The 23,155-nt window shown below is 32.8% G+C and overlaps 1 protein-coding gene across 6 annotated transcripts in view; it reads left to right on the plus strand.

Moving 5' to 3' along the window:
- Positions 1 to 23,155, plus strand: part of LRRC7 (leucine rich repeat containing 7) — a 510,593-nt gene that overhangs the window by 72,707 nt on the left and 414,731 nt on the right. For 5 of the 6 annotated variants that reach the window (XM_075999319.1, XM_075999317.1, XM_075999305.1 and 2 more), the window contains exon 2: positions 21,854 to 21,951. Coding sequence is in view for 4 of the 6 variants with exons in the window: in XM_075999317.1 (XP_075855432.1) it covers positions 21,854 to 21,951 (98 nt within the window). In the remaining 2 variants the exon portion in view is untranslated. Of the gene's footprint in view, positions 1 to 21,853; positions 21,952 to 23,155 lie in introns of those variants that run through there. The other variant, XM_075999310.1, reaches the window with a different exon arrangement.

Raw genomic sequence — 23,155 nt, forward strand, 5'->3', positions numbered from 1 at the left:
ATTAAATTAGTAATAAAAGCCTCCTAACAAAGAAAAGCCCAGGACCAAATGACTTTGCTGGTGATATCCTACCTAACATTTAAAAAAGAATTAACACCAATTCTTCTCAAACTCTTTGAAAAAGAAGAGGAGGTAACCCTTCTAAATTCACTTTATGAGGCCATCCTGATCCCAAAGCCAGAAAAAGATACTACAAGACAATCTTGTGAAAGAAGAACCAAACTGGAGGCCTCATCTTGATTTCAACTCTATAATATTAAAACATTATTTTAATAGTAATGGCATAAAGATATATAGACCAGTGGAACAGAATAGAGATCTCAGAAATAAACCCACACATATATGGTCAAATGATCTTTGACAAGGGTGTCAAGAGTATACAATGGGGAAAGGATTGTTTTTTCAACAAATGCTGCTAGGATAACTGAAAATCTAGATGAAAAAGAATGAAATTAGACTGTATGTTATACCATGTACAAAAATCAACTCAGAATGGATTAAAAACTTAAGTGTATGACCTGAAACTAAAATTCCTAGAAGAAAACACCAGCAAAAAGTTTCATGATTTGATCTCGACAATGATTTCTTAGATATGATACCAAAAGAAGCGGCAACAAAAGCAAAAATAGACACATAGAACTACATCAAACTAAGACATTCTGCATAGCAAAAGAAACAATCAATAAAGTGAAAAGCCACTACAAAATGGGAGAAAATATTTACTTACTGCATATCTCATAAGGGTTTAATATCCAAACTACATAAGAAACTAATTCCATAGCAAAACAAAAATTGTTTTTAAATGGGCAAAAGATTTGAATAGATATTTTTCCAAAGATGACATAAAATGACCAACAGGTGTATGAAAAAGTTGATCAAGATGACTAATCATCAGGGACATGCAGATCTAAACTACAATGAGGGATCACCTCACAGTTGCTAGGATGACCATAATCAAATTTAGAAAAAAACAAACAAGTCTTGGCAAGGATGTATATCAATAAAAAAAATAACTGTTGAAGAGGATGTGAAGAAATTGAAACATTTGTGCCCTGTTGGTAGTAATATAAAATGGTGCAGCCACCGTAGAAAACAGTATGGAGTTTCCTCAAAAAGTTACAAATATAAATATATGATTCAACAGTCCCACTTCTGAGTATTTATCCAAAAGAATTGAAATCAGGATCTTAAAGAGATATTTACACTCTGTGTTTACTGCAGCATTATTCACAATAGACAGGAGATGGAAACGTCTTGAATGTCCATTTACAGAAGAATGGATAACGAAAATGTGGTATATATACACAATGAAATATTACTTAACCATAAAAAGGAAATCTTGTCATATGCAAAAACTTGGATGAACTCTGAGGACATTATGCTAAGTGACATAAGCTAGTCACAGAAGGAAAAATACCAAATGATTCTATTTATGTGAGGTATCTAAAGTAATCAAACACATAGGAGCAAAAAGTAGAATGGTGATTACTGTGGTTAGGGAGTGGAGGAAATGGGAAGTTGCTGTTCAGTAAGTGTAGAATTTTAGTTATGCAAGATGAAATCTTCTAGCAATCTATTGTACACGTGTATATATATAGTTAATGATACTGTAGTGTACACTTAAAAGTGTTAAGAAGTCAGATTTCATGTTAGTAATATTTGTTTCTTTACTACAATAAAAAGAATAAAGCACTGTTGGAAAATTATAGACATGACAAAAAGCTTATTTTTATGTTAAAAACAAAACAAAAATATCAAAATATAAAAACATAATAAACTTGAGAAACAATAGAAAATTGGAGTGGTGATAACAACTCATGATAATCCTTATCAAAGTTGCCAGTCTTATCATACAGATTGTGTGCTAAATAGATCTTAAGATGCCTCCATATCAGTGCACTTATTCAGTGATGCTAGGTGAAAAAGCCAACTTACTATTCTTAATTCAGAGAATCCAGCTTTTCAATTCTAAAAGACTCATTTCTGACCCTTTGCCCAATTTACTTCTGTTGTGTATTATAAACTGATTTTTACAAAGATGATAACTGCTGTAGGTTACAAGAGAAGTTGCACGTGTTATCCTTCTTTAAGCAAGTGAAAGTCGAGACAAGTTAATAGTGAATATGGCAACTTCCCTGCTGTTTATTCACCATTAATAAATGATAAATTGTTTCAATAACAAATTAGCTACACTTCTCAGAAATGAGATTAATTTTAAAATATGTATCTTGATGATAAATTATCAAGATTATCAATCCTAGATATGTTGGCCAGTATTTGAAATAGAAGAAGCTTCAACTTGAGTACCCTGTTGCCATTCATCATAATTGAGGTTTTTCTCTAAGGTGATGTAATATTCTGTATCTCATAGCTAATTGGTCTGATCTAGCCAGGAAGCAAATTAATCCCTGGAGCAAGTTCGGCACTTTGATAAAGCTATGAACTTGGTCAGATTCTATGATAAATTACTACTCTATAAATATTTAATGGAGTTAAATAAAAGAGTTCTCAGACCTTACACATATGCTTGAATATATTTACTACTAAGACATTTGTATAAATTATGGATTACATTCAAAAGCTAGTAATAAATATCACCCAAAAATGTCTCAAACCAGCATGTGTTTTATTTTTTGTACTTATCCCCACTATAAGTAGTATGAGGTGAAGTAGCTCAGAGATTTCACTGGATACTACAGCTTCTTGTAGCTTTCTGCCCAGCCATTTGGCTTTTGTCTTCCTGCTATTGTCTGTATGTTGCATTCATTGCCTATACAGTTATATCCATGTTACAAGCAGAAAGAAGGGAAAAGGCAAAGGGAAGTGACAAAAAGAAGCTAACAGAGCCTGTCCTTTTTTCTCTTTTAAAGAGCTTTCCCAGAGACCCCTAGTGACTTTTGGCTTACAGCATTTTAGCCTTTGACTAAGTCACATTGCCACTCCTCAATTCCTGGGAGGTTGGGAAATGGAAGATTTTAACATCTAGGCACATTATTACCTCAAACAAAATTGGGATTCTATTACTAAAGAAAAGGGAAAAGTATGCAAGGCAGCTACCAGTGTCTTCCAAAATAGTATGGTGCTTAAATAAAGATAGTTTGCCATTTACTTGTATATTAATTGATAAATGTAACAAATATCCTTCATTTTTTAAACTAAAGATACTGAAATTCTATCACACTATATGCAAATTGTTTAAAACATAGTTTGTACCTACTGTTAATGCTGCTTACAATCAAACTATCAGATCTTGTGTGTCACCCCATAATATACACAAGAATATCTAAATTTAATATTAGACATTTGGAATCTCACGTTTTTAATTTAAATATTAGAATAGATAGATATTGAAATTATTCTTTATATTTAAACTGTTTACCAGATAAAGAGTCCTTTGAACTATCTAAGTTCTCAGCCATAGTTATAGATGTATCATATGTTGGCAAAAATTCCTTTTGCAAAAGAAACAATAAGTGGTTATTTAATTTAGAGTTGATATACATGGAGATGGGACACAAATGGGCCAGAGTATTTTTTTTTTTTTTTTTTTTTTTTTTTTTTTTTTTTGAGACAGAGTCTCGCTTTGTTGCCCAGGCTAGAGTGAGTGCCGTGGCGTCAGCCTAGCTCACAGCAACCTCAAACTCCTGGGCTCGAGTGATCCTTCTGCCTCAGCCTCCCGGGTAGCTGGGACTACAGGCATGCGCCACCATGCCCGGCTAATTTTTTATATATATATCGGTTGGCCAATTAATTTCTTTCTATTTATAGTAGAGACGGGGTCTCGCTCTTGCTCAGGCTGGTTTCGAACTCCTGACCTTGAGCAATCCGCCCGCCTCGGCCTCCCAAGAGCTAGGATTACAGGCGTGAGCCACAGCGCCCGGCCCAGAGTATTTTTTAAAGTAAAAAAAAAAAAAAAAAGTAAATTTGAAGCATTTGCAGTAGTACTCTAATCACCAAAATGGAAACATTGTTACCTTAATGTCAAGTTTTGAAATTTTAGCTGTAAACATTAAGAATGGCTGAAAATTGGAGTTCTTAAATATATGAGATAGTATATTAACTGTCAACATACTGGCTTCTGTAATGATAATAAGCTAGGTAAATAATTTGAATAAAATTGCAAGAGTTTCAATAATGTTAACAAGGCCTGATGAGTTATCCTACAAAAAATGTTATATAACATTTGTCTTATAAGTTTACAGTACTAAGGATAACTAATGCTGTTTGAAACAGTATAGTAGTTGTTACAGTTCCCATATGTGCAATGGTAACTGTTTCTTGTTGACTGATTCATATATTTCTAGGTAACACTACCTCTGAAATACACATAAACTTAACACTTTGTAGTTTAAAATCTAGGTTTTATGTTATGAAAAGTTGTGCCAGCATTTAACATTTGTCAAATTGAGTACCGATGTGTCCAAGCCACTTCCATCGATATTGAGGCTCTAGTAGTCAACATGGCTCAGTTTTAACTCTCATAATAGAGTTGACAGTCTGATCTAGCAAATGCCCACTGTAACTCATAGTTCCAGGGCCCACAATTCTAGGGACCATAAATAACATTCTATTCTAAGTGAAAGCTACCTCCCCTGTGTTGTTGTGGGAAGGGTCTGGGTTAACTACCTGTGAATTAGAATAACTTTTCACTTTTCCAGCATAATTGGAAAATGGGATTTTTCTCAATAGAAAAACATCACCTCATAATGCTGTTTTGAGGATTAAGTGAGATAATTTATGGGCATTATATGAGCACAATAAATTTCATGGTTTAAATTTTTTTTTAAATATTAAGAGGGTACAAATGTTTTTGTTACATGGCTTGAGTTAGGGCTGTAAATGCCCATCACCTGAATAGTACTCATTGTACCCATTAGATGAGTTTTTGACTCTTCCCTTCTACCCCCTTCTCATGCTTGGTTTCCAATGACTTTTATTTCCCTATGTGCACTCACTTGTGTGCCCATGGGTTAGTTCCAATTTATCAGTGAGTACATATGGTGTTTGTTTTTCCATTCCTGAGATATTTCACTTAGGATAACGGCCTCTAATTCCTTCTAAATTGCTGCAAAAGGCATTATTTCATCCTTTTTATGGCTGTGTAGTACTCCATGGGTGTGTGTATATGTGTGTTTGTGTATGTGTCTGTATCACATTATGTTAATCTATTCATGAATTAATGGGCACTTGGGTTGATTCCATAGCTTTGCAATTGTGAATTTGGCTGCAATAAACATTCAAATGCAGGTACCTGTTTTATAAAATGACTTCTTTTCCCTTGTATAGATACCCAGAAGTGAGATTGTTGGGTAGGCCTACATTTAGTTCTGTGAGAAATCTCTGTACTATTTTCCATAGGGGTTGTGCTGATTTGAAGTCCCACCAATAGTATATGCATGTTCATTTCTCTCTGCTTCTACACCAGCATCTATTGTTTTTGGACTTTTTAATAAAAGCATTTCTAATAGAAATAAGGTGATGTCTCATTGTGGTTTTATTTTGCATTCTTTGCTGATTGGTGATGTTGAGCATTTTTTGTATGTTTTTTGGTTATTTGTCTATCTTTAAAAAAAAAACAACTGCTCATGCGTTTAGCCTACTTTTAATGAGGTTGTTTGTTTTTTTCTTTCTGATTTGATTGAGTTGTTTGTAGATTCTAGATACTAACCCTTTATTTGATGTGTAGATTGCAAATATTTTTTCCCTTTCTGTAGATGTCTATTTTCTCTGTTGATTATTTCCTTAGCTGTGCAAAAGGTTAATTTAATCAAGTTCCATTTATTTATTTTTGTTGTTACTGTAATTGCCACTGCAGTCTTAGTCATAAATTCTTTGCCTAGACTATTATCTAGAAGAGTTTCCCTACATTTTCTTCTAGAATTCTTATGGTTTTATGCCTTACATGTAAGTATTTTATCTATCTTGAATTAATTTTTGTGATTGGTGACAGATAGAAGTCCTGTTTCATTGTTTTGCATCTGGCTCTCCAATTTTCCCATACCCTTTATTGAATAGGACTTCTTTCCCCTGGTGTATATTGTTCTCTGCTTTGTCAAAGATCAGTAAGCTGAAGGTGGATGGTTTTATATCTGGGTTCTCTATTCTGTTCCATTGGTCTATGTCTCTATCTTTGTACCAGTACTCTGCTGTTTTGGTTACTATAGCCTTGTAGTATAGTTTGAAGTCTGGTAATGTGATGCCTTGTGATTTATTTCTTTTGCTTAAGATTGCTTTGGCTATTTGCGCTCTTTTCTGGTTCCCAAAAAGAGTAGAATTATTTTTTTTCTAGAACCGTGAAATATGCTATTGGTATTTTGATGGGGAAATTTCAATTTTAAAAGAAATGTTTTCCAATTCACGTGGTTAACATTGTGGACTCTGGAGCCAGATGGCTTTAATTCAAACCCTGACTCCATCACTTTCTGAAATACTAAGGGTTGGGGCTTCAACATATGTAATTGGGTCACACAATCTATTTGGATATCACTTTTTTCCATAACTCCTGGTTACTAAACACCAGACTTTAGCTAAAATGCACAAACAAGTAATAATATGAAATACTATGTCTTTTCACATTTTAGTAATACATCATGTTTTTCTGATCAAGAACCTTATTATTTTAATAAACATTGAAGGCAACTTATTTAAGTAAAAGGTTTTATAAAATCTTAGTTTTAGTGATGAGAGAAATTTCAGATTAGACAACTAAACTGAAATGTAATGTTTCATCAATGCATTTATTTATCTAACTTTATAATTTACCAATGCCCATTTACATATGTAAGCCAGTGTAAAAGAAAATGTCATTCTAGGTCAAAGGTTTAGAATTATACCATTCAGTACTGGGAAACATAGCTTTTGCTTAATGCTAGTAAAATAGCTGCTGACTGATGATTTTTACTCTTAAGTAGAATAATATTGCTAAAATAATGAGAAAATAAGTTTTTGGGTAGATTCAAGAATTGTTTTATTTGTTGTTATTTTTATCTCTTGAATTTTCTACTGGAATTGAGTTGGATATACAAAGGGAACGAATGGTTTTTGTTTGTCTCCTACATTTTCAGATAGATTTTCATTGAGAGTATTCATATGTTTCTTGGTTATTGGTATTTGTTTTGTTATCAGTATTCTTTGGTGCATATTACAGTAGTTATCATTGTAATGCTGCCAAGCAGATAACCCTTTAATTCAATTCAGTGTGCAACTCTGACTCAAGTGGGGCAAAGACAATATATGTAACCAAAATATTTGTACCCCTGTAATAGTCTAGAAAATAATTCAGTGTGCAAAATCTCTGAGTTGGCAATATACACTCAGATATATCCACTTGTATTTACACTTGGACTTTCATTCATTCAATATTTGCCTAGCTACTATTTTCAGAATGCTAACTATGTCCCAGAATCAATGCTAAGCATGTCCCCTTGCCTATTTTTGCATCATTTCACTAAGCAAGCATATAACCAACCTTCAACTTGTTAAGATGGTCAAGAATGCCATTTTTTTTCCCAATAGCTCCTCTCCAAGATCATGCAATTTAGTGGTTCCCAGACATTGGAATTTTACAAAGCAATGATCTGTCCTTAAAATTTTGGGACAAAATTTTATCAGAATAATAAAAATACATTGACCATTTATTATCACCACAATTTTATGAGAAACAAAATTTTAATACCAAAAAGATGGTGTAATGAAAACCTCAGTACATTGCTAATTATTCTCACTTCCCTAGTGGAAACTTTGTAATTCACAGTCCAAAATTTGGGAACCAATGATCTATAAAACAGAACAGAGGGAAGGAGAGGCAGTAAATACCAAGGGTACTAATTAAAGACCTATGTATAAAATAGTGCATCCCTTTTTAACATGTCAATGATTTTCTAATTAAAACATCAAAAAAGCTTGCTGCTGAGTAATATTTGATGGAATGACAGCTTATTTAATATATAGTAAAAGATAAATGAGAACTTTTTTAAAATTATGAAGTCATCCACTTGTGGCTTTAGTTTCCTAACAAGACTCCTCAGGTTATTTAACATATCCAGTAGCACAAGCATTTCTCTCAATGTAAAAAGTAGTCTCAAAAGGATTTTTGCATTAAACAGAACCATTAGGTCCTAAAGGTTGATTAAATGCTGATAAATGCCTATGATGCTAATGATAGTAAAGAGAAATAATTTTAGTGACAATATAATGGAAAAGATCAAGAAAACACTACCATAATCCATTATTACATTATAATTATTTTAAAAAATAGAAGTAAGGAAAAAGAAAGGAAAGGAAAGGGCATAAATATTTAATTACAAGCAAAATCATAATGATTCTTTATAGTGTAAAAATCCAGTAAATTATAAACCTCAAATTAGATACTTGCATTGTGTGTCTGTGTATCTGTGTGTGTGTATGTGTGTGTCTGCTCACGCTACTAGTTACTGACCTAAATTCACATTGACCTAATTTCTCACCAGCATTTCTGTGTTACTAATAGTGATAAATATTCCTGAGATATTATTACTCTATGATTAGTCTGAAAGACTAAAAGCATAATGTTTTTAAAGTATAATGACTAGTCACGAGCATTACAATTATTTATTTAAGATAACAATTTATTGGAATCTTAATAGCACTATCTTTTGAATAGATGATTTTATGTAAAGAATTTCTAGTGCTTCAAGATATTTCTTATAAGTAGAATTACTTCAGAATAACACATACAGTCACTTACGGAAGCAGATTAGAAGTTTACCTTATTGTCCAATTTGAAAAGTACTAAAAAAGACCCCCAAGAATCCCTTTCATCCAAGGGCTTTGTATATGAACCACCATCAGCAAAATGCATACATATTATTTATTATTTTTTCCATGATGTATCTTCTCTATATAAACTATTATAAAGGCTAATATTGAATTAATTTACCATATGATGTTTTTGACTTAACTAGGTCTGCGGAGAACGTACACAGTATAAAGGCAGAAAAAGCATTGGAAGTGAGGAAGATTAACAAAAGGAGTCTTGAGGGCTCATGCAAATGAATTTTCTTCCTATTTAAAAATTTTGTCTTGGAACAGTCCTATTGATATAACCAGTTTTCGTCATGTATTTTAGGCTGTTCATTTATTTCAGGTTCTTTACCAGAGGCATAGACTTGTTTATCCTCCGTGTTTGTTCACAGAACATTTCTGCCCTGTGAAATAAATTCCATTTATTGATTAATATTGAAAATGATGAGAATCTGATGGTTAAAATCCATATAATATTTTATTGTTTCTATTATACCTTGCAGCAGTTGTTTTTCAAATCATAGTTTTTATACTAGTAGTATGAGTACTTAATTACTTAAGCCTAAGTACTATCACTTAAGCCTAAAGTATAATAATAATATACATTCTTAGTAATATTATTCTGATGTAATACAAAAAAACAAAGATTAATGAGGTCTTATAGAATAGAGATTTTGGAATCAGTACAATCTAAATCCTATTTTTCTACTTCCTATCTGTGCCATCCCTGGCAGCTTATATACTGAACATTTCTAAGGTTTAATTTTCTCATATTTTGAATACAATGATAATATTTTAATAATTTATATTAGCTTGATTTTATTCCTTCCAAAATATATCATTGTGACAACTGAACTTGTTTGTTAAAAAAAAAAAAAGTGACTTCCATTATTGTCAGCAGGAAGCATTAAATACCCTGAAAGTACCTTTCCAGGAAAACAACTAAATAATCTGAACAAAATATAAATTAAATCTTTTTTATATTTAGTGGCTGGAAATGGTCCAGCAGTCAGGAAATAAAGCTTAGATATTCTTTGGAATAAAATATAGTCCAATGTAGGCCTCAAGGAATCCTCAAAGATAAATGTCCAAGAGAAATGAGCTTATTATATAAAGTTATAAAACACACTAAAAAGCCAGAAACCACAGAATCATGACACCATAAATCAGAATCAGCAGAAACAAGAAACAGAAGAATCACATCAGACAATTTTCAGATACTGAAATTTTCTACAATGTATGTGTTTCAAGAAATATGAAATGGAAATGTAGGAAAAGAATAGGAGTCTATAGAAATAACTGGGTGGATTTATCAAAACAGGATAGGCAGAATTAAAGAAACCAAAAAGCAAGAAGCCATTTTCATCTCTCTGTCTAAAGAAGTATAGTAAAGGGGAGAGTGCAAGCAACTGGAGAGAGCTGCAATAGTAGCTATATAGCAAAGGTCATCAATAGGTACTGCAAACTTGGTAGAAGAATGCAGCTTCTGTGGACCCAAAGCCCACTAGAAGGTAGGTTGGGAAGTAAATACTCCTGTCTCTCTCCTCCCACACTCAAATATCCTGCTGGTACCTTTCATTGGCCAAATGCACCTGGACACCAGAAGCAAGGGAATGTTGTCAATGCATGACATGGAGATTACTGTGCCAGGACACAGAGCAGAGTAGAGAAGGGAGGATATAAAGAGGAAGAAAGAGAATTCCCAATACAGGTGGTTGAGAGACATTCAGGATAGAATAAAAAGGCCTAGATTACATTTAAACAGAGTTATCAAAGGAAAAAATAACAAGGAAAATCAAATATTCAAAAATAAAATAGATGATACTATTTCAGAATTGCTGAAAGATAATACATCTCAGATCCAAAAACCAAACCCAATTTGGAAAGAAATTTACAAAGAGACAGAGTGAAACTGAAGAACACCAAAGACAAAGAAAAAAATCATAAAATAAGCCAGAAAGAAAAAAAATATTACCTTCCCAGGAAGAACAGTTAAATTAATAACTGATTTGTCAACAGCAACGATGAAGACATAAATGTTGGAAATAACACCTTCAAGGAGCTTTTGGATATAACTATCCACATTTAATTCTTCACCTCATGAAGCCATCTTTCAAGAAGAGGTGCAAAATGTAGACATTTTCAGATAAACAACAACTGAGAGGTTTTAAAAATATGACTCACTGTAAAGAAAATTTGAAAGGATCAACTACAAGAAGAAAAAAAGAAGGCCTATGATGCAATAAAGAATAGGAGGTAAATATTAAATATGTGGATACATTGAAACATAGAAATCATAATTTCCACAGTAGAAGACATAAAAAATAAAATGAAAAAGAAAAATTTTAATTCAAAAGAAGAAAAGAAAAGCAAAATAGAAACTTCATATAAATAGAAAGCACAAAATAAGATAGTAGGCATAAGTCCAAGTCATAATCAGTAAATCAGATAAATGAAAATATAATATTCTACTTAAAAACTTATTTTTTTAAAAAAAGTTTGATTTAAAATACACAATATTTTCTTTTTAAGAGACATATCTTATATAGGAGAACACCCCCAAAAACCTTATTTACAAGCTATGGAAAATTATATTCCAGGCAATCACTCTTGAAAAGAGATCCTGCAACTTTATAAGGTTGTAAGACAAATAGCAGTAGTAGGTCTTACAATCACTGCATAGTGATAAAAGGTTCAAGTCAACAGGATCTTATAACTTCTAGATATGCAATAATATATTCTCAAAATATATAAAGCAAAAATGACAGAATTGTCAGAGAAGTAGACAAATTCACCATAATATTGCAGGACATGTTCATACTTCTCTCACTAGTTAATAGACAAGCAGAAAAAAATCAGCATCATTTGGCTTAATATACATTCTTTTCAAAGCACATTTGGACTTTTACAGTCAAGAAACAATGAGTTCTGCAAACAAACAAACAAAAAGTAAGTAAAAGCTGAATAAATAAGATAACCAGAAGAAGATAACCAAAAAGAAAGAATGAAAAGCAGAATTCTCTGGCCACATTGGGGTAAGGAACTGAGAATGAAATGCAAATTATAGCGTTTAAAGGGGAAATTTTTGTGCAACTGGTGATGTGATACTTCCCCATGCCTACACAAATTTTTAGAAAAAGCAAAATTGTTTTTAAGTGCTCCTAGAACTAGCAGAGAATTATGTAATGTCTATCGGAATAGTTCAAGCTGTTAGTATACTCAGTTTCAAATAGGAACTTAATTGAATTTTTTCCAGGAATCTATCTTCCTAAATAAAAGAACCATCTTGATTCTTCTTTGCCTAGTGAAATATAAAGCATATTCCATTTTCTTATCTCAGTATAAAATACTAAGAGATTAAAAGTATTTTATGTTGTACAATATCCTAGAAATTACAAATATGATTGTGATCATGTTTTATTTTTCTCAGCAATGAGTCATAGCCATCAAACAGTACTCCTTTGATTAATGATAACAGTGCATTTATTTAAAAAAATGTTGCATATCTTTTACTCTGAGGGGTCAGCAGCATATGAGACAATCCTAGAAAATTTACATTATGTCAACACTCAAAAAGCCATCAGTCTAGTGACTGAGAACCATTGGCTTGTGGTCCATAACCACAGCTCAAAGAGATTTATCAGGGGTAGGATGTAGAAGGATAGCAGCATGAAAGTAGACATCCAGGGAAACACTTGGTCTTAACATCCCTGAATTATAAAGAATATGATGTCATTTATATTCCCCATTTAGCATATATTTACATATTTATAAACATCTTGAAAAGAATTATATATATTCATATTAGAATAAATTCACTTCAAGAAAGGAATGCATGCTTTCCTTGCAAAGTCATTAATTACATTCCTTCCAGGCACATTTTTTTCTACATCTAAACAGCTACCATAAATGATAGTAGTGCCTTCTCTGAGACATAAGAAGGCTCCAGGTAGGGTAGAGTAATCTGGACAGGAGCAGAACAGTTCTTTCATTTAGGTAACTGTGCTCAGGTGGAAAGAGCTGCAGGAAATGAGAAAATCCAAACTTGAATCTGGCTTTGCTGCTGACCTTGAGCAAGAGAGTATTAATTTCTTCATCTGTAAAAGACTAAGTGCACAGGCTTTTTATGAGGATGAATAATATATGTAAAGATGTTTTATAACCATAGGCACATTAGTGCTGTATAGGGCATACATTTATTCCTAACACCATTCGTTCATTCAGGCCTTTAAAAATAAATATTTCATTTCTGCCATGTTCAATGTTGTTTGCAAAATGTAGAATCTAGATTTTCAAGAATTTCATAAAGATACCCATCTATTTTGAATTATATTTCTGTGACAAAAAAATGAGAATAATGTACTATTGGGTTTGCTATTTACCTAAATGTGTGACATGGCAATGTAAAAAGAAGCTTTTCCTCTCTGTAACTATTGCTGATCCTTGTTCTTTTAGTAAATCATTGATAGCCTTACAAATCAAGCATTCTGATCAGTTTCCAACTAGACAGCACCTTTCTGTTCTATTAAGCATTTCACCCATTTTCTAAGCAGTTCAAGTGTGGTTAAGATGTGCTTTCTTTTCATAATAATCTTTCTGTTTAACTTCAGTTTGTCTTTATTAACTATCAGCTCAATATAGTTGGCTGAGATAATTGGATATTGATTATTTTTGCACTGTCATTTGCAGTTCAAATTGGATCTTTATACACACTTGAGACTGTTTTCAATGGCTATTAATATGCATGCTTTCAGCACAGTCCTGGTCTGGGGTTTGGTTCATTCTGCTTCACACTCAACTTTCCTTAAAAAAAAAGCCTAGCACCTTACTGACAAAACAAGCCACTTTTTACCACTTCTTCAACTCTTTCCTCCCTCTCCTTTTTTTTTTTTTTTTTAAATTCAAAGCCAAATAAGGAAATCTGGAACACCAGGGAGGTCACTGGATTTTAGGGCTTCTTGAAGATAGATGGTCACACCATGCTGCTCTCATAATTTTCTCTTTTCCTGGTAGGAAGAACAGACTATTCATTATTATTTCAAACAATAATGTAGCAATCTTAGTCTTCCTTTTTCTATATACATGCTTAGGCTCTACTTTCATTTTTTTATGATTATTTTATTTTTATTTCAGCATATTATGGGGGTACAAATGTTTAGGTAACATATATTGCCTTTAGCCCACCCAAGTCAGAACTTCAAGCATGTCCATCCCCCAGACGGTGCACGCTGCAACCATTAGGTGTGTATATACTCTTTCCCTTCTCCTTCTTCCCATCGGCCTGTCACCCAGTAAATGTTACTTCTACTATATGTGCATGTATATGTTAGTCAGTTAATACCAATTTGATGGTGAGTATATGTAGTGCTTGTTTTTCCTTCTTGTGATACTTCACTTAGTACAATGGGCTCCAGCTCTATCCAGGATAGTACAAGAGGTGCTAGATCACCATTGTTTTCTGTGACTGAATAGAACTCTGTGATATACACACACCACATTTTATTAATCCACTCATATATTAATGGGCGCTTGTTTCCACATCTTTGCAATTGTAAATTGTGCTGCTGTGAACATTCAAATACAGATGTGTTTTTTATAGAATGTCTTTTTTTCCTTTGGGTAGATCCCAGTAATGTGATTGCTGGATCAAATGGTAGTTCTACTTGTAGCTCTTTGAAGTTTCTCCATATTACTTTCCACAGAGGTTGTACTGGTTTGCAGTCCCACCAGCAGTGTAGGAGTGTTCCCATCTCTCTGCATACACTCCAACATTTATTATTTTGGGACTTTTTGATAAAGGCCATTCTCACTGGAGATAAGTGATATCTCTTTGTGGTTTTGATTCGCATTTCCTTGATGATTAGAGATATTAAGCATTTTTTCATAATGTTTGTTAGCTATTAGTGTGTCTTCTTTGGAAAAGTTTCTGTTCATGTCCTTTGCCCATTTTTTGATAGGGTTGTTTGATTTTTTCTTGCTGATTTTCCTGAGTTGTATGTAGACTCTAGTTATCAGCCCTTTATCAGATATGTAGCATGTGAATATTTTCTCCCATTCTGTAGGTTTTCTGTTTGCTCTTGTGATAGTTTCCATTGCTGTGCAGAAGCTTTTTAATTTGATCAAGTTCCATTTATTTATTTTTGTTGATGCTGTGATTGCTTTGGGGTCTTCTTCAAATTCTTTGCCTAGGCCAATGTCTATAAGAGTTTTTCCAACATTTTCTTCTAGAATTCTTATAGTTTCATGCCTTAGGTTTAAGTCTGTTATCCAGGATGAGCTGATTTTTGTGGAGGTGAAAGGTGCAGATCTTGTTTGAATCTTCTACATGTGGCTATCCAATTTTCCCAGCACCATTTATTGAATAAGGATTCTCTCCCCCCAGTGCATGTTTTTGTCTGCTTTGTCAAAGATTAGATGGCTATATGAGGATGGTTTTATATCTGGGTTCTTAGTTCTGTTCCATTGGTTGATGTCTCTGTTCTTGTGTCAGTCCCATGCTGTTTTAGTTTCTATAGCCTCGTATTGTAGCTATAACTCTGGGAAACTGATGCCTCCCAATTTGTTCTTTTTGCTTAATATTGCTTTTGCTATACAGGGTCTCATCTGGTCCCATATGAAGCATAGAATTATTTTTACTAGATCTGTGAAATATGATGTTTGTATTTTAATAGGGATTACATTGAATCTGTAGATCTCTTTGGGTAGTATAGACACTTTAGCAATGTTGATTCTGCTGACCTATGAGCATGGTATTGTTTTCCACCTGTTTACATTCTCTGTTACTTACTTCCTCAGTGTTCATAGTTCTCCCTATAGATGTCTTTTACCTCCTCCATTAAATATATTCCTAGGTATTTTATTTTCTTTGTTGCTATTGTGAAGGGTATTGAGTCTTTGATTCTGTTCTGAGTTTGACTGTTGTTGGCATATAGGAATGCTACTGATTTCTGCACATAGATTTTGTAACCTGAGACTTTGCTGAATGTGTTTATCAATCCCAGCAGTCTCATGGTAGAATCTTTGGGTTTTTCTGGATACAAGATTATATTGTCAGCAAAGAGTGATAGTTTGACCTCTTCAGCCTCCATTTGGATGCCCTTGATTTCCTTCTCTTGTCTGATTGCTCTGGCTAGGACTTCAGCACTAAGTTGAATAGAAGTGGTGATAGAGGGCAACCTTGTCTGGTTCCAGTTCTAAGTAGGAATGCTTTCACTTTTCCCCCATTCAGTATGATGTTGGCTGTGGGTTTGTCATATATGGCTTGTATCATTTTTACGTAAGTCCTGTCTATGCCTATTTTGTTAAGCGTTCTTATCATTAAAGGATGCTGAATTTTGTCAAATGCTTTTTCTGCGTCTATTGAGAGAATTATATGGTCTTTGTTTTTGCTTCTATTTAATAATGTGGTGAGTTACTCCACAACATTGAGAAGGAAGGAATCCTCCCCAACATGTTTTATGAAGCCCAAATCACCCTGATACCAAAACCAGGCAAAGACACAACAAAAAAAGAAAATTACAGACTGATATCCCTTATGAATATAGATGTAAAAATTCTCAACAAAATTCTACCAAACCGAATTCAGGTGCTTTTCAAAAAAATAATCCATCACGATCAAGTGGGCTTTATCCCAGAGATGCAGGGATGGTTCAACATACGCAAATCTATACATGTTATTCTACTTTAATTTAAATCTCTATTTTTAATGTTGGCTTCCCATAAATTATTTCTGTTGAGTTTTTAGACCCACAGAAGAGTAAGTCATATGTATTTTCACCAGTCGTATGCCTAACAGGGGCTTTTAGACATTCTGTGTTATCTAATACATTTGTCACACGGGGTTATTAAAATTTAAAGTTAAATAAATTCAAATTAAATAATTTTTTTAAAATTACAAGTTCAGTTCCTTAGTCACACTTGCCACATTTCAAGCACCCAATAGCTGTGTATGGCTAGCAGCTACTGTATTGGACAGGACAGACATTAAACATTTCCATCATTGCAGAAAGTTCTGTTGCACAGCCCACATAGTATTTAATAGATCTGTTGTCAGACATATCTGGTGTTATTATAAACCCTGATTTTTTTCACTTATTCCATATACGCTCCTAAGCAAATCACTTACCATTGTTTGAGACTCAGATTAACCATAGATAAAATAAGAATGGCATAGATAATGTGTATATAAAGAACCTAACATAGCACCTGGCACATAATTGGCATTCTAAAATTTTAGAATGCGTATTATGACACTTGACACCTTTATTCTCTTATGCCAACTTCCTTGTCCTCCAGTGAGTCAATCATTCTCCCTCTTCCTCCTCCATCCAGAATAAATCCATATCAAGCAGATTCTCTCCCAAATTACACATCTTTCATTCACTAGCTATACTGCTATCCCAGTCCACAATTCTAAATCAATACAAACTTGTTCCCTGATCTGAGTCTGCCAAACCTTGTTGGAGGAAATCATTTCCCTACTGAGATTTATCAACCTTATAAATGGACAGTCTTCAGGTTCCTTGGGGTGACCTCCATGCAACTTGGCAAGCCTTTGGTTTTACGTTTTAGACTACTCTTTTCACTTTTTGATAGTTCCTGTCTTAACTGTAGTGTCTTCCCCAGGCCCTCTCTTCACCTCTGTATTAGTAGATATCTTTATCACCCAAATGAATCCATTGAACTTGCCTCCCCTACATCTCCAAGTGTTTTTATAATACTTATGGGGGATCCCAAATGCCAGTATCTGAACAAGTGTAAGGCTGGTTACTTTATAAGCACCCGAATAACATTAAAAAATACACTTAACAGGACTTGACCTCAGCATATGGAATAAAAATCTTTAGTACTGGGAAGTCACTCCTCGGGGGATTTTGAGACCTAGCTAGATTTGTGAGACATCACCAAGAAAATTGCTGACACCTTTCGTTCATAACCTCTGGTAGCTATTTGAAATTAATCTGGCTGCCCTTATTTCTTCCCAGCAGTTGAACATGTAGGTTGTACTTTTCAGAGCTCATCAATGAGTTGTGAGAGCATCTGTCTTGCCTGTGGTCATTTCACTTAATCTTTTTTTGCTGGAATTGTTAACACACTCCCACTGGTGGGTTGCCAATCTCAAGAGTAGCTACAACAGCTCCTTTGGAGTATCCTGACTGTGCTCCAAAATTTTGTTTTTGGTCATTTTGTCTGACCATTTAATGCAAACTGTAGATCATAGATGACACTGGTGGAAGAGTTCAAGTAACCATAAGTGCAATCTCAAGAAGATGGAAGTCTTACAGCTATATAATAGTTTGGACATGAACATTGCTTTATAAAAGTTTTGACTTGATTTTAAGTGTGTTTTCTAGTGGGCACCACATTTAGCATTCCAAAGAACAAAAGGACGTTTAATGTTTTAAAATTTTTTTCATCTATTGGCATATCATTTATATAGTTTATATTGAGTTCTTTTCACCCTAGTTATCTTTTTGGCAATTCTCAAAAATTTAAAATGTCACTGATAGAAGCAAAGATTTCAATGACAGTACCAAAATGATCAAAAGTCAACATGTAAGCAGATTAACATACAAACAAATATATATTATATTTATATACATTATTTATAGCACTTATATATAATTAAATGTTAACATAAATATTAATGTTATATTTAATAATAATTTCACCACAATTAAATATACAAGACAAAGTAAAATCTCAGGTATTCAGTCTCCTCGTGGAATTATACCATATAATCATGACTTCATGATACTAATGGATTGAAAAGCAACTCAGAAATGGTGAAAAGTCAGAGAAGATTGTTTAAATCTCAGTTGAGCCTCTTACTTCCTGTATGGGCCTATGCAAATCACTGAGTATTTCTGAGCCTTATTTTCTTCGTCTTTAATATGTTCTTTCAGAAGATTGTTCAAATGGTTAAATTAAATAAATGATAAATAGTAACACATTATAAAATATTTCCATTGTTTCATCTACAAAGGTTGCTGTAAGATTTCAAAATATTATCTATTAAATAAATTCTCTAAAAAAGGAAGTTATATAGCACTTGAGTTAATTCATGAGGATAATGACCCACTTTTATCCATCTTAATATCCATAGAAGATTATTATTAGTAATCCCTTCAATTGTACTGATAAAAAATGAAGTATATTTTATTAAGTTATTCATTTCTAAAAATTGGCTATTCATATACATGGATATTTTGTGTTTCTCTAATAATCAGAGCATTTGTTTAGCCAAATATATTTTTTCTCTATAGTTCCATCTGTTCATTTATTTTAGAAATAAAGACTAGTTCTGATATTTTCCCTAAATTATTGGATATTTAAAATTTTAATATATGATCACATTTTTATTTGTGATAATTATGATTGATAATCATTGGATTTACTGAGCTCTTGCATTGTGACAGACACAATGCAAAGCATTTTACATGTGTTAACACATCTAATCCTCAGTATTTTTGTGAGGTAGCTAATGTTATACTTATTTTACTCTTGAGAAAATTAAGTCGCCAAGTGTGTAACTGTCCCTAAAATTGTCTTTTAGGAGACAGAATGAGAGCTTGAGCTCAGACATTCTGATTCCAGAACCCAGGTACTTCACATTTAAGCTATACTACATTGCTAACATCACATTATCTCCTGCACATCTGCTCTAGAGTATTCCCAGAATGCAACCTCTGACCCTTGATTCCTGGGAGGCTAACTTGGGGATCTTTGATGTTAATAACAACCATTTAAGTGAAGCTCTCCCATAGCCTTTGGAAGTATTTTCTGACCCATATTTCAGTTTTTCCAACATACCCTTAACCATAATTACATAGAAATCAGGCAGATCACTTTTGTTTTCACATATTTGATAGAGAGATAAAAGAAAAAATAATAGTCCATTCAAGAGAGTGGTTTACATATATTTCCAACCAAGATAAGTTTTCATTTCCCATCAGAGTGTAATCACAATGAGTAAAATTGTTTTTTAAAATTATACTACAATTTTATGGAGATGTTTGCATGTGCAGGTTATGTTTGCTATATTTTACTATCTTGAGCTTGTAAATACTAGTGAATAATTATAAATCCACTTAAATTGTTATTAGATCATCATGGAAATTTATGCATTTGATGAAACATATAATCAGAATTGTGAATTGAATTAATTCAAGAGTTGGGAACTAGAACATTTTATATAATTTAGTTTATATAGCTAATCCTCATGGTGAAACTGCAGTCTCAGACCTGGAAACTTAAATCACACACACCTCCCCCGACCACACACAAACACATGTATTATTAAAGCAAATTATGTCTTAAATTCTTCAGGTTCCCATTTGGTTTTCTCTCATTGTATTATTGTCTTGAGAAAAATAACTTTTTCTCACTTGAAATGAGCTTCAAGTGAAACTAAGATTTGTTATCACTTCACATTGAGAAACATTTTTGGACTTTATAAACATAGGCATAGGTATATGAGCATGTGTACACACTCACACAAAAACATAAAACAGCTCCTACCTATGAATGGATTGAATTCAGGAAGCATATTTGGTTAAAACAGTGTTTTTAAGCACCAATGACAACTTTACGTAGGAGTAGTGTTATGTTACTGTTCCACTAAAAAATGTTTATCTCATATTTCACACCATTTTTAATACTGCTTTTATGGAATCATCCTTTCCCAATTTCCTTTCCAGATAGCAGAAACATAATTCTCTGTATCACTAATCCTAGGAGACCCTCCACCACCATACCCATAAAAATCACAGTGTTTTCAATGGTATACATGCTATCAACCAGGACAGTTATCAAAACCAGTGATATCTCTGGTTTAGAATAATCACATAGATATTAAATCATGTTTGTTTATATCTTCCTTCTGTTTGTAAGAAAAAAAAATTTTAAAAAAAGCACAACAACAAAAAGTCATGTTTATATTTTCAAAATGATAAATAAATACCATGATTTTGTCCTGGATTTTCAAATCTAGAACATCCAATAGAGTTTTTTATTTATTTTTTATTTTTTAATTTCAGCATATTATGGTGGTACAAATGTTAATGTAGAGTGTGCATTATGGTGCAAAAAGTATAAACTTTACTGAAAACAAAGTACTGACCACAAAGTACATACTGTTAAAGATGCCCACCCAAATTGTGTTTGAAGAATTTGTTATATTTTCTTGTTGTCAGCATCACCACATTACCAGTAACTGGGAAGTACAGTTTATATTAACCTTTTTTTTAAGAAGTCACAATTATTATAATTAGAAATCCCTCTTAATTCAGTCATAACATGGAATGAAAGCAGCAATTCCACTTTTGAAAACTGATATTTGAAATTTTGGTGAAAGATATACTCTTTCTAGAGGGTGACATTAATTTTTTTATAAATTTGTTTACTTTGTAAGTAATTACTCTTTAGTCAATAGGTCTCTATGTTAGTCAGCTTGGGCTGCTATAACAAACTACCATAGACTGTGTGGCTTAAACAACAGAAGTTGCTTACTCACAGATCTGGAGTCTGGGGAAGTCCAAGAGCAAAGTGCTGACAAATTTGTTTCCTTATGAAGGCCTTTGTCCTGGCTTGAAGATGGCCCCTTTCTCCCTGTGTCCATCCATGACGGAGAGAGAAAGAGGTATAATCTTCCTCCCTTGTCTTTTCTTCTTCTTATAAAAACACTAATCTCATCATGGGGGTTTTACCCTCATGACATCTAAACCTACTCGCCTTCCAAAGGCCCTCCCTGCAAATCACTGGGGCTGCAAAATATGAATTTGGGGGGAACACATTCAGTCTATAGCAGCCTTTAATTGGAGAATGTGCATGAGTTTCATCCACATATTTTTAAATTTTTTTAATTGAAATGCCTTGGAAAAGTCAAGCACTCTCTAACATATCATAGTCTCTGCCGCTTCCTACTATCTAATTCTTGCCAGATAATCTTGATGGTATTGTCTATCAAGCCTTTGTAGGTATTTGAATTTGTGATTCTTGATTTAGTCCATTTAAATTGTATACATTTATCAAGATTTTGGTATGAAAATTCACTTTTGATTCTCTCTTACAGGATGGAGAACCTAATAAGGGGAAGGAATCCCCCCCAATATCAGAGAAGTCCTTGTAAAGAAGTTCGTGCAGCTCTTCGTAAGAGACCTGAAGAGGAGTGTAAGTATGTTTAATAGGATTAACTGTGTTCTAGATAGATTTTGGTGAGTAGCATAGTGAAATGAAAGGGTTAAACTTTAAATGTGTAGTCAAATAATAGAATATTTGTTGAATTGAATTGATTTTTAAAAACAAATTGCCATATGTAACCTGAATGTAAGTGCTTCGAACATTGTTTTCTTAAGTGTTACTTTGGTACTTCAAGATACTTTACTGATAATTGAGTTTCATATTCAAGGGGATGGAAAAGTCTACACCATATACTAAATCATTCTTAGATATTTATGCTATATATATTAATGGTTTTGAAAAGTCCTGAAGTAAAAAAGCTTTTGAAATGTATTTAAAATGAACATTTTTCAGTTTCCATTTAACCACAGTGCTTTTTAAATTTTTTTTTTAACTAAGAACTCTGAAAACCACTGCATTAGATGAAAGAATAAATATCTGGGGGTAAATATAAACCTGTTTGTCAAATTGAAACATTTGATTTAATTGAATTTAGAAAAAAAGTTTTGAAAGATAGATACCATGCATCCTACCATAAAGTCATTTTAGTCCATCCTCAATTTATTCAATATTATAATATGTAAATGTATGCAGAGATTTTATTTAAATATTTAGTGTCTATAATATATAGTAGATTGTTAGAGATTTTTTACATAATATTCAGATTTTAAGTTTATAAGATGACCTGTAATACTAAATTTCCTCATGGTATTTGCATATAATTGTTTTTGGGAAAATAAATTACATTCCATTATGACAAAAATTTATCTGAATGTTGTCCTTTTATAGGAACTTACATTTTACAAAACCAAGCTAATGTACTGGGTTCACTGAAGTATACTTTTAAAATTATGTCGGCATCTTAATTAGTTTGAAGTACACTGCTCTGGGTAAAGACCAAATGCATTAAAGCAGGGCATGCTCATGGCAAGTTGAGTGTTTTTGTTTCGTTTCATTTTGTTTTGTTTTATTATAAAGTCAATAGATAATCTTATTGGGTTGACATATATGTTGTTCAGTATAATGTTAATCATTTAATTGGTAGATTTATAGATTCTAACACTACAAACAATGTTTAATTAAAACTAAAATTTGATAATGAAGTTAGAATTCATGGGCATTTAAAACAAAAATCATTTATAAGATGTGGACTCTTTCATAAAAGTATTGCTTCTTTTTTATTAGGTTCATAGGA

This window comes from Microcebus murinus, chromosome 2, assembly GCF_040939455.1.
Source record: "Microcebus murinus isolate Inina chromosome 2, M.murinus_Inina_mat1.0, whole genome shotgun sequence".
Lineage (NCBI taxonomy): Eukaryota > Metazoa > Chordata > Mammalia > Primates > Cheirogaleidae > Microcebus > Microcebus murinus.